Here is a 12,020-nt window from a genome sequence, read left to right on the forward strand (position 1 = left end):
TCGAAAGCTTTTGTGACTTGTACTATAATTTTCAGAACTTTATGCAGCCATCTCCCTTTCCTGAACTCTGCTGCTAAAGGTGGAAACAGTTTACAGTAGTGAAAACATGCTTGGCCAATCAAATTCCTAGTCCAAAAGTGTCCTCATATTTTGTGTTGTTTGAAATTCCAGGCAAAATTGCAAATTTTACAGCAAATGAAATTGGTGAAAACCTCTCTTAGGGCTTCTAAACTGAATCTATAAGCGTATAAACTGAGTTTTTATAGAGGAGAAAGGAACAAATGATTAGGCTGCTGTGCCAAAGTTTAACACAAACTTACAACTATTTGAGATAGATGGATGGATGGACAGATAACTCAAATGCCGTGACTGTGAACCATGACTCCCTAGGGAGCTGTGGAAACCAGCCAGGGCAGTTGAGGAATCTGCGCCAGCCTTGCCGACTCCTGAGGAGGTGCAAGGGACTTGCGTTGGCCCAAGGTCACCTCTGGATTACGCCCTGAGTTTCACTTTCCATAGGGCTCAACACATTTGTCAGCTTGGAGAAAGGGACTTCCTTCTTGAGTGTTTTTGGGGGCTGCTTTCATCTGATTGGAACCATTCTACATTAAGCAACATTAAGGGGAATAATAAAAGCTTCTTCAAATATGTTAGAAGCAGGAAACCCGCCAGAGAAGCGGTTGGCCCTCTGGATGGTGAGGGAGGGAAAGGGGAGATAAAAGGAGACTTAGAGATGGCAGAGAAATTAAATGAGTTCTTTGCATCTGTCTTCACGGCAGAAGACCTCGGGCAGATACCGCTGCCCGAACGGCCCCTCCTAACCGAGGAGTTAAGTCAGATAGAGGTTAAAAGAGAAGATGTTTCAGACCTCATTGATAAATTAAAGATCAATAAGTCACCGGGCCCTGATGGCATACACCCAAGGGTTATTAAGGAATTGAAGAATGAAGTTGCAGATCTCTTGACTAAGGTATGCAACTTGTCCCTCAAAATAGCCACGGTACCAGAAGATTGGAGGATAGCAAATGTCACGCCTATTTTTAAAAAGGGAAAGAGGGGGGACCCGGGAAACTATAGGCCGGTCAGCCTAACATCTATACCGGGTAAGATGGTGGAATGCCTCATCAAAGATAGGATCTCAAAACACATAGACGAACAGGCCTTGCTGAGGGAGAGTCAGCATGGCTTCTGTAAGGGTAAGTCTTGCCTCACAAACCTTATAGAATTCTTTGAAAAGGTCAACAGGCATGTGGATGCGGGAGAACCCGTGGACATTATATATCTGGACTTTCAGAAGGCGTTTGACACGGTCCCTCACCAAAGGCTACTGAAAAAACTCCACAGTCAGGGAATTAGAGGACAGGTCCTCTCCTGGATTGAGAACTGGTTGGAGGCCAGGAAGCAGAGAGTGGGTGTCAATGGGCAATTTTCACAATGGAGAGAGGTGAAAAGCGGTGTGCCCCAAGGATCTGTCCTGGGACCGGTGCTTTTCAACCTCTTCATAAATGACCTGGAGACAGGGTTGAGCAGTGAAGTGGCTAAGTTTGCAGATGACACCAAACTTTTCCGAGTGGTAAAGACCAGAAGTGATTGTGAGGAGCTCCAGAAGGATCTCTCCAGACTGGCAGAATGGGCAGCAAAATGGCAGATGCGCTTCAATGTCAGTAAGTGTAAAGTCATGCACATTGGGGCAAAAAATCAAAACTTTAGATATAGGCTGATGGGTTCTGAGCTGTCTGTGACAGATCAGGAGAGAGATCTTGGGGTGGTGGTGGACAGGTCGATGAAAGTGTCGACCCAATGTGCGACAGCAGTGAAGAAGGCCAATTCTATGCTTGGGATCATTAGGAAGGGTATTGAGAACAAAACGGTTAGTATTATAATGCCGTTGTACAAATCTATGGTAAGGCCACACCTGGAGTATTGTGTCCAGTTTTGGTCGCCGCATCTCAAAAAAAACATAGTGGAAATGGAAAAGGTGCAAAAGAGAGCGACTAAGATGATTACGGGGCTGGGGCACCTTCCTTATGAGGAAAGGCTACGGCATTTGGGCCTCTTCAGCCTAGAAAAGAGACGCTTGAGGGGGGACGTGATTGAGACATACAAAATTATGCAGGGGATGGACAGAGTGGATAGGGAGATGCTCTTTACACTCTCACATAATACCAGAACCAGGGGACATCCACTAAAATTGAGTGTTGGGCGGGTTAGGACAGACAAAAGAAAATATTTCTTTACTCAGCGCGTGGTCGGTCTGTGGAACTCCTTGCCACAGGATGTGGTGCTGGCGTCTAGCCTAGATGCCTTTAAAAGGGGATTGGACGAGTTTCTGGAGGAAAAATCCATTATGGGGTACAAGCCATGATGTGTATGCGCAACCTCCTGATTTTAGGAATGGGTTAAGTCAGAATGCCAGATGTAGGGGAGAGCACCAGGATGAGGTCTCTTGTTATCTGGTGTGCTCCCTGGGGCATTTGGTGGGCCGCTGTGAGATACAGGAAGCTGGACTAGATGGGCCTATGGCCTGATCCAGTGGGGCTGTTCTTATGTTCTTATGTTCTTATTCTGGTGGCATTGAATTCCTCTCAGCCTGCCCGTCGCAGTGGACCAAGGCACATTCGTCTACTCACCAGTAAACACACGGTGTCTCTCAGTTTCACTTTTCATACGGTTCAGTGCATTTTGCTCATCTGCTATCAGCTGGTCAGTTGTAGCTTCACAACCCACCCATAATCAGGTCACAACCCACCAAGTGGGTCGTTTGAGAAACCCTGCCTTAGAGTATAATGGCATAAAACCCACCATGAATTCACACTAGTGGCCTTTTTCCTGTTCGTGGTTTTTGTTTTCAGCTCCTTTCCTACTTAAGTATTCCCCCCCCCCCACAAGAGGGAGATTCTTGAATATCCTGTATGTAAATGCCATCCTTTGGATAGAACTGAATTTGTGTGTGAGAGAGACATTCAAGATGAGGGCTGGACTGGCACCCCCTTCTGTTGCCTGAAGCAAACATCTACTGTACAGTCCTTTCTAAACCCCCTGCCAATGCAGCCAAGCCACTGGAGTTAGTGGGACTGCAGTCCCAGAGGTCTCCTCCAGGTAAGTGAACATTTGTCCCCTGTCTGGGGGTAAGCCTCCACTGCCACGATGGATCTACTCAGACCTAAGCCCATGATTAGTCCACATGGACCTGGGAAGGATTGAGGCCAGGAAGGGGGATAAGATACTGGTAGGCCAACTGCTGCCCATACTGCCCCCTTCCCAGCCTTGACACCCCGTATACATGCCCCCCCACTCTGCCCACTGCACATCCACTGCCCGCCCACCCCCATTCCAATTTACCAGCACTGGGACTTTTATGGTCTAAATCCAGCACCCTCCACTACATCACACAGTTGTCTTTTACAGCTTCTAATAATATCCTAATCCTCACTGTGTTTATTATGTGGAAGTAAATTTCAATGGGTTTCAATGGGATCTTCTCCCAGGAAACTGTTTAGAAGTGCAACCTCAAGCAGAAATTTCATTATTAAAATGTGGATGCTTTGTTCTGATACTAGCTGCTCCCTGGAAATCTCGCTTCCTGTGCTTGTTAAACAGGTTATGATAACAAAGGCACTGGTTTGTTGAAATGAAACTGAGATTTATATCAGACCAGGAATTTTGCCCACTTGTTTCATCAGCGTATAACGTTCTGTGGAAACAACTCTTTGAACTATTCTAGTAGGAGGACATTGAGCAGATGTTCTTTGAGTTATACAGGAGAATGCAACACCGGTAATAACAGGCCCCAAATTGCAGTAATTAGCCAGCAAACGTGCTGGTTTAGATATGAAGAAGCAGCTTGCTAGTTGCCATGATAAGTGTTGGAGTTTGGAAGGAGCCAGTCACATAGAGAGGCCATGCCCACAGGTAGAATGAACTCCTCTTTGCTAGCACTGGCCAGGTATTTTTGACCAGACTATAAGTTTTCTCTAGATGTGATTTTAGCTCTATCGGTGAGGTCCTGATCAAAATTTTAATGGATTCGTCTGGTGGATGACAGTAGGAATTTTGCCAGACTTCTCCAGCATTGACAGTGATCAACAATACAGATTTACTCTGAGGCACATTATGAAACAAACACAGTGCTCAATGGTCTACTTTGTCATTGTTACGTATAATTTGGTTTGGATTGGGTTACCAAATTACAACTGGAGAATTTGAATTACACTGATAAAGTGAACAATGAGGCAGCAATACCCCTGTTCCTTTTGTCTGACCTCCCCTTTCTTCTTAGAGAAGAGCATGTACTCCCTTGGTTGCCATCTGGAAGATCTAGTTTGGGTTGACGTACACTGTACACTGTAAAGAGCTTGCTTCCTGCTGTAGAAAGCCAGGTCCTTTATCAGATCCTCAAAGAAAGGAGTTGGCTCTTTGGACAGGCTGATTTCACAAGCTACAATCTTTATGCTCCTTCTTGCTCCTCTTCTTCCTCTTTCTCCTCTGGCTGTGTGAAAATTACTGTGGAGCTGGCATCTTGACCTTCGTCATGGGTGCAATTAGTAACCAGCCATTGATGTGATTCTCTGACAAATAACATTTCCCTGCACAGTGTGGCAAATTGTATCTTCCACATTTTCAGTCATTTCCTCTGTGCTTCTTTGCACTGAATTGTTGCTGATCAGAATCGTCTTGATTATATTATTATGTGGCTTTCCAGACTACAATCATCCATGAAATGTTGTATGATTTTTTTTGCTTCTGCCATTTTTATTCAATGACAAAGAGACAAAAATGCATGCAGTGATGAAAATTTCTCAATAAATAGTATACTGGCCTGACTAGAGTTCCAAAAGATTCTGATAGTCTCCATTAAATTTCAGTTCTATCAGAAGCAGAAACTTGCCAGCAAGGTGTCATAATCTCACCACGTCAGCACCCCCCTGATGCTTCCTTGGCCCTTAGCACCCGTTAGTTAATCCTACCACCTTCCAAGGGATGGTACTAACCATCTTGGAAACCACTGAGCTAACACAATGCTCTTTCTCTGAACCAGAATTAGCAACATTAGGAGTGTTTTAACATCAAAGACCACAATAATTACATTCCTTCATTTGGTATCCTGGATATAAGTGGTGGGACACAAATATACCTATATTGGGACACAAATATCCAGGATGCCAAATGAAGGAATGTAATTATTCAGTTCTAAGGTGCATTCTAAGGAACCAATGGTTCTGTCACTGAAAGAGATTATTGACTAGGAAAAGGAATTACAGCACCAGAGGTTCCCTGTATTGGCTCCATGCACCTGTTGCTCTCTGCATAATTCATGGTCTCAGTTTTTTTGACATTGTGGTCTTTGATTGCAAATGTGACACACATTTGTGTCATTCCTGCTGGCATTCTCTCACTTCCCAGTGTAACGCACATTCTGTTGGCAGAACAGGGGGATACAACTGGGCTGTCAGTGTGCCATCCATTTGACTGCACTCAAGATAAGAAGGCAGAGGGGGCTTTGTGAGTCAACAGCTAGGTTTGCAAAGAGGGATCAATCCTATTCAACTTCCCAGCACCAATGAAACTGCAACAAAGCCCCAAGATAATGGAACAAATATTCCCTTAAGTTGTGGAGGTCTCCATTACCACCATCCCCCACCTCAGTTTGCAGCATGTGATCCGTTGGCACAGCTGCATCAGTGCTTGAAATTTGGAAAGGATGGGGCCCTAAGTAAACTATCCAATTCTGCTAGTTGAGTGTGAAACATTGCAAGAATCACAGGACTAGGTGGCCAAGACAAAGCAATTTCCTGGTTCAAATGAGTGCAAAAGGCAGAAAAGGACTTAAAAGCAAACCCTGAGGCTACACTCAGTAGCCATTTCTAGTTCCAAGGAGGGAAGCAAGGTCAGGGAGCCAAGGCTGTTTTCTCGGGGGAAGGGGAAGGCAACTCACAAAAAGATGGCTGCTCAACAGGCATAGGAGCAGTGACTTTGGTTGTGCTCAGGAAATGGAAGAGGGGAAGAAGAGAGAGAGGTTGGAGAGAGTGGTTTGATACCTGTCCTTGGAGCCAGCTGGCACATCGGTTCTTGGGTAGCAGCAGTGGCATCACTAGGATTTGCGTCACCCGGTGCGGGAGTGGGGCATGCAGTGGGTGGGGCAACACCCCAGATGGTGGGCATGGTGATGTACCATTGCCCCGCCCCCACTGGTTTTTTGGCAGTAACTTTTGATAGAACACAGATGGTGACCATCTATAGGGACGGCTTGGATTGGGGAGAGAAAGAGAAGAGACAGGGGAATCAAAGGGAATATTAAGAGTAAGTGCAACTGGCAAGTGATCACTCTCAGAACGGGTGCAGACACAGAAATCTGATAAAAGGGGCAGAAGGGCAGGAGAAACTAGGACATAATCTATTACACTAGCACCTCTAGGAGAGAGGTGGGTAAAATCACCTGGAATGTCACGTCCTTTTGAGCCATTTAGAATAAAGACGTTAAATGAAATACATAAACTTATAAGATGTGGGGCAAAACTATTTATTACAGAATCTTTGGAAGACCTTGAGATTTGAAACCAAGGGGGGATAAGGTCATCAGAGTACCAGTTCATCTGCTGGGCAAGTGTAGAATTTGAAGGGCCAATTCTAGAATTAAAATCTCCAGAAATAATCATAAAAGCATCAGAATATAAGTTAGAAGCACGGGATATAGTGTTATCAAGATCTAACCAAATATCGGATGGGGCAAGTTTAGCTGGGGGTATATATACATTAAAAAGAAGAATTTGAATATCTTTAAACTGAATTAATATAGTTTGAAAATAAGGAGAGTTCGAATCTAACTGAGAAACTAAACAAGAAAGGCCGGATTTAACAAAACAACAAAGTCCCACACAAGGTCTCCCTAGGGCATTCTTCCTAAATGCTGGGGTCACAAAAGAAGTATACCCATATAGGGACAATGGGACCGACGACCATGTCTCCTGAAATAAAATAAAATTAAACTTTTTAATAAAAGCGTGGAAATCCTTATCTGAGCTTTTAGATGACCAACCAGATATGTTCCATGAGATCAAAGTGAAAAGAGTGGAAGAGGAAGGGGTTAGGGAAGTTGGTTCTAGTCAGTGCTTAGAGGATGTGGAGAGAGAACCATCAGAATGATCCTTTACAAAGGTAAAATCGAAATTTAAAGGAGGAGGGAATTGGGATGTAGCGTCTACCAATACAAAGGGTTCAGAGGGAAGGGATTTAGAAACAACACAAACAGGAAATAGATGTTGATTAATAGACTTAGTTGGACCAGTAACAGTGGGTAAGGATTGCTGGTCCACTTCTGTTAAGTTAGTAGGAGAAAGGGGTAATTGGGTTGATATAGGAGAAGAGGAGGGACAGAGAGAAAGGGGGTCATTGGAACAGAGAGAAACAGCTGTCGAGTAAGTGAATCTCGACTGGTCATAGGACTTAGGAGTTTGCGTTAGTGGAAGGGAAGGGAAAGAAGAACAGTTCGAGGACTCAGTAGATCCGACAAAGGGAATCGACAGAGAGGGGCACAGGTTCTTTGATCGCCGTGTTAAGGAGTTCTTAATCCTTCGAAGACTGCGAGATTTTTGCTGAGGCCGGTCTGTCATAGATGTGAGTAGTGAAGATTGTCCTCGACGACCAGGAGGAGAAGGTGGTAACGGAGGGTTTTTTTTGAGGAAGAACATGATTAGGTAAAGCTGGGCTAACTTGTACAGTTACTGAATCTTTTATTGTAGATGTAGAATTTCCATTTGAATGCATAGACTTTTCCAAGGGAGCGGATACATTTTGTAGGTGAGTTGAAAAAAGTTTTTGGATAATCATATTTTGGAAATGTCTCTGAGGAAAAATTCCCAACGCTCTAAACCGTTGAGACTGAAGAAAGATTCGATTTGGAATTCTACAAGTATTGAAATAGAGAAGAACGCGCTGTTGCCGAAGCACAGAAGGCAGTCTCACATAGTTACATAGATCAATATTAGAGCTATTCATCTTCAGGATTGATGCCAAGTGTTTCTTAATCATCCACGGTTGAGACCAGTCGACAATTACTCCAGGTTGATGGATGATTGAGAGAGCTATGCTCGAGGATTTTAACATTAGTTTTGAAGAGGGGAATTTCTCCAAAAGCTGAGACTCTGTCGCTTGAGATTGGTAATTTGCTTCCTGCTGATGAGTAATATGAGCCAAGGGTTCCAAAAAACGTTCCTTTAAGAGGGAAAGAATGTTTTCCAAAGTGCTAAGGTTGTGCTTAACGTCTTTTGCTATATTAAGTATGTGGTGCAACAGCAGATCCGTTGAACAAGAGAGTTGCTCTTTCCCATTAACCAAGGAAGCCTTAGTCTTCTGATCGTCAATTAAGTCCTTAATTAAACCTTTAGTAAGAGGTGAAAAACTTTCAAAGTCGATAGCCACCGGTGGATCAAAACAGACGCAGTTCTGAGGGGAGATAGGTTGGGGTTGAAGACTCTCAACAGGTTCAAAATATTTTTCCAGCTTAGACTGCTTGGATAGTTTTTGGGAGTCATGTTGTATTTCCGAGACTGATATCTCAGGGGAGAGCTGTCGTTTGCGTCTCATCTTATCAGTTTTAAAAGTCTGTTGCTGCATACTCATAAATCAACAAGTTAACTCACAGTTTCAAGGAGATAAGAAACGAAAATATCAAAAGCAGGGAGACTCAGATGTTCTAGAAACTTCGCCAGAAAAATGTTAACGAGCTAATTAGCTAGCAGCACTAGCTCGTAAAAAATTAAAGATAAAAAAACCTATTAAAACAACAATCTTAAAACAGCAGTGGTACGGTTTAAAACTTATTAAATAATATATTAAATGATAAAAGAAAATAAAAGCGGAGCAAATTAGAATGCAGCTGGGCTGGAGGCCATCTTGGCGAGCGTCCGATAGAACACAGATATTTCAATGTGGTTTGTTTCTTTGCATTCTGCATGAAATTACACATTGATTGATATATAACATGATGGTATTATTCCTCCAAATTCTGATTGTAGTGATTTTGAAAACTTGTGGAGTCTCACACACACACACACACACCATGTCAACTTACTAACACCTTATTGCAGCAGTTCTCATACTTTTAGCACTGGGACTCACTTTTTAGAATGACAGTCTGTCCAGGACTGATTGGAAGTGATGTCATGGCCAGAAGTGACATCATCAAGCAAATTAAAATAAATAATTATAAATAGTTAAATTAAAATAAAAGAAATAATTAAATAAGAGAGAGCCAGCCCTGTTCCACCAAGTGAGTTTTCTCTGTAGTCTGTCTGCAATAACCCCTCCCCCAAGAATCAGTGAGATCTTCAACCCTCCCCAGTGCCCAGTTTAAAGTCCTTCTCTTTCAAGCACATCAATACAAAGATCCACCTGGCTTGTAAAGTCTGAGAGCCCAATCCTATGCCTGCCTACTCAGAAGTAAGTCCTATTAGAGTCAGTTGGGCTTACTCCCAGGAAAATGTGGGTAGGATTGGGCTGTGAGGGAAACTTTGCAAGTGCAAAATAGAAAACTTTCCCCTTACCAGTTCAAGCCAGTTGGTCCTTTCTTATGGGGGGGGGGGGAGGCTGCCTTCTGGGGCTCTTGTTGCACTCCAGTCCCATCGAATCGGGACCATTCTAGTGTCCTCACATTCTTTGCGTGGCCTGACTGCCAGCCAAGGCACATCTTCCTACTCACGAGTAAACGTTAAGTGAGGCTGCTTCGCTTTCCATAGGGCTCGATACACTCGCAGCTGGGGGGAGTGACCTCCTCCTCAGGTGTTTTTGGGGCTGCATTCATTGGATCAGGACCATTCTGACATTGGAGTACTCTCAGTCTGCCCTTTTGGACAGAGCAAAGCAAGGTCACCTACTCGCGAGCAAACACGGCCATGTGGCTTCCTTTCCCTTCCCATAGAGCTGAACACACTCGCAGCTGGGAGGGGGAACCTCCTTCTTGGGTGTTTTTGGGGGACTGCACTCATTGGATCAGGACCATTCTGATGTCCTTGGAGTCCTCTCAGCCTGCCCTTTCCAATGGACTATGGCAAGTATGCCTACTCGCGAGTAAACGTGCGATACGGCTCACTTTCACTTTCCATAGGGCTCTATGCATTTTTTCCTTCCGGGTTTTTGGCCATAACTTTTGACGGAAAGGAGCAATTTCAACGGGGTGTTTTGCATTGTGTTCTGTTGGTCATTCTGCATCCAACGGTGTATGGCATGACGCGGTAGCTCGTAAGGGCGCAATTTTAGCGCATCACCCCCATGGCGCGTCACCCAGTGTGGCCCACACCCCCGCACCTCCCTAGCGATGCCACTGGGTGGCAGAGAATAGGGGTGCCCAACAGTGCACCAGCAGATCTCCACGCGAATCACAAGTATGGGTGACAGCAAGCTTATACTCTAAATTCCCATAAGAAAGCATAGGATTTTTGTGGGTTAAGCTCAAGTATCTTTCTTTTGTGTCTTAATGGTTCCTGATTACTCATTCTCAGCTCCAGATGGGTGTCTCCATTATTTTGCACCCTACTAAGGATACAAGAATAAACTCTTATTGTGTTCTGGAGCATAGAGTTTCAGTTAATATGCAACACTTGACTAGATTTGCCCACTGAGTTGTTGAGGACAACTAAAGTTGGGGACCCTTCCATGGTGTCACTCTGTTGATACCAAGTCAACCAAGTTTATACCAAGTCAAGGAAACTCCTGGGATGTGGCTTCTGTTCACAGCTTCAGGTGTGCTTTGCAAGCAAGGTGTGGCCATCAATTGAATTTTCCAAGAATTTTCCAGCTAAATTGGGAAGAAGTGTGATTGCTCTTACAGACTAAAGTTGTGGTCCTCCTTGAGGCCTATGTGACCTGAGGCCTCTTGCCATCATCCCAATACAAATTCCATCAGCCTGACCTGGGTCATGCTCTCCTGGCATGCACCTAGGGCCATGTACACATGGATCCAATGTCATGAGTCACCAGTACAAGGAATAAAATCTTGTCAGGCAACACCTCTGCTGTTATTGGATTCACTGAAGCTTCATGCTGTCAAGGGTTCATGAGCCAAATGGCAACAGAAGATGAAGCAAAGATTGGGGAATGCTTCCATATTGCTAGCCCTCTCCCAGGTAGAGATGAACAGTGTGAGCATGAGCCCACTAGGGAATTAGTCAAGTGAAGTGAGGGGCATGTGGAGAGGGAAAAGCACTGTCCTAACCAGTCTGTTTCCTTCTGAAGCCATTTCCAAACACTGAGCTTCCAAAACTGGACACTGGACATATGTCTTCAATTCTGTGTGAAATGAAAGACAGCAACCTTGACATGCTAGATCTTTTAAAACTGGAACATCAAAATATTCAGTCCAGCAGTACATGTCTCATCTAGGTCTGCTGATTGTGTGGCTGGCTGTGGGGAGGAAGCTGCTGTTCATGCTTTTGACAGATCTTGGTCCGCTCATTCTTCCCCATCCTTCCTTCTCAAACCTTCCTTTATATTTTCTACCCTGGCTGACCCCACCCATTTGGCTGCCAAGCCTATGAGAGAGGTGGGAGTGACATAGCAGAGTTGAGTAGGGCCCCTCTGTGGAAAGACAGGAGTTAGTCCTTGCGTTTGCAAGAGTGACTAAGGATGGAATCTCTGGAAACTGAGGTAAGGACTCTCAGGGGGCAGAAGCCCTGTGAGAAAAGCGGACTCTGAGGTCCCCCAAATTCTCCTCATTTGTCTTTTCTGTGGTCATTTAAAACCTCTGCTAGATGCTTTCATTTCTTGAAATTCTTGCACCAGGAAGCCTGACCATCTGTTACACGTTCTTCACTGCTTAAAAAGCGGTCGAGCTTGTTCACCAGCATTTATCAGTTGATGCCTGTGACATCACTGAGAGAAATGTCAAGTCATTTTCTCTCCAGCCTGTAGCGTTTTGAGTGCCCTGCTTTTATAAACTTTGCCTCTTCTTTCTTTTCCTTTCCATGGCTGGCCACTAATTCTCTCTAATTCTGGATCAGACGCCTCCTACAAATGGAAATAAGGCT

The 12,020-nt window shown here is 44.4% G+C and overlaps 1 protein-coding gene across 1 annotated transcript in view; it reads left to right on the forward strand.

Annotated features, from left to right (window-relative positions):
- The first annotated feature begins 11,583 nt into the window (after positions 1–11,583).
- The window catches only part of LOC136649715 (uricase-like), a 48,227-nt gene continuing 47,790 nt past the window's right edge, over positions 11,584–12,020 (forward strand). The window contains exon 1 of the mRNA XM_066626546.1: positions 11,584–11,640. Coding sequence (XP_066482643.1) covers positions 11,620–11,640 — 21 coding nt within the window. The 5' untranslated portion in view covers positions 11,584–11,619. The remainder of the gene's footprint in view (positions 11,641–12,020) is intronic.

Source organism: Tiliqua scincoides, chromosome 4 (genome assembly GCF_035046505.1).
Source record: "Tiliqua scincoides isolate rTilSci1 chromosome 4, rTilSci1.hap2, whole genome shotgun sequence".
NCBI classification, from domain to species: Eukaryota; Metazoa; Chordata; class Lepidosauria; order Squamata; family Scincidae; genus Tiliqua; species Tiliqua scincoides.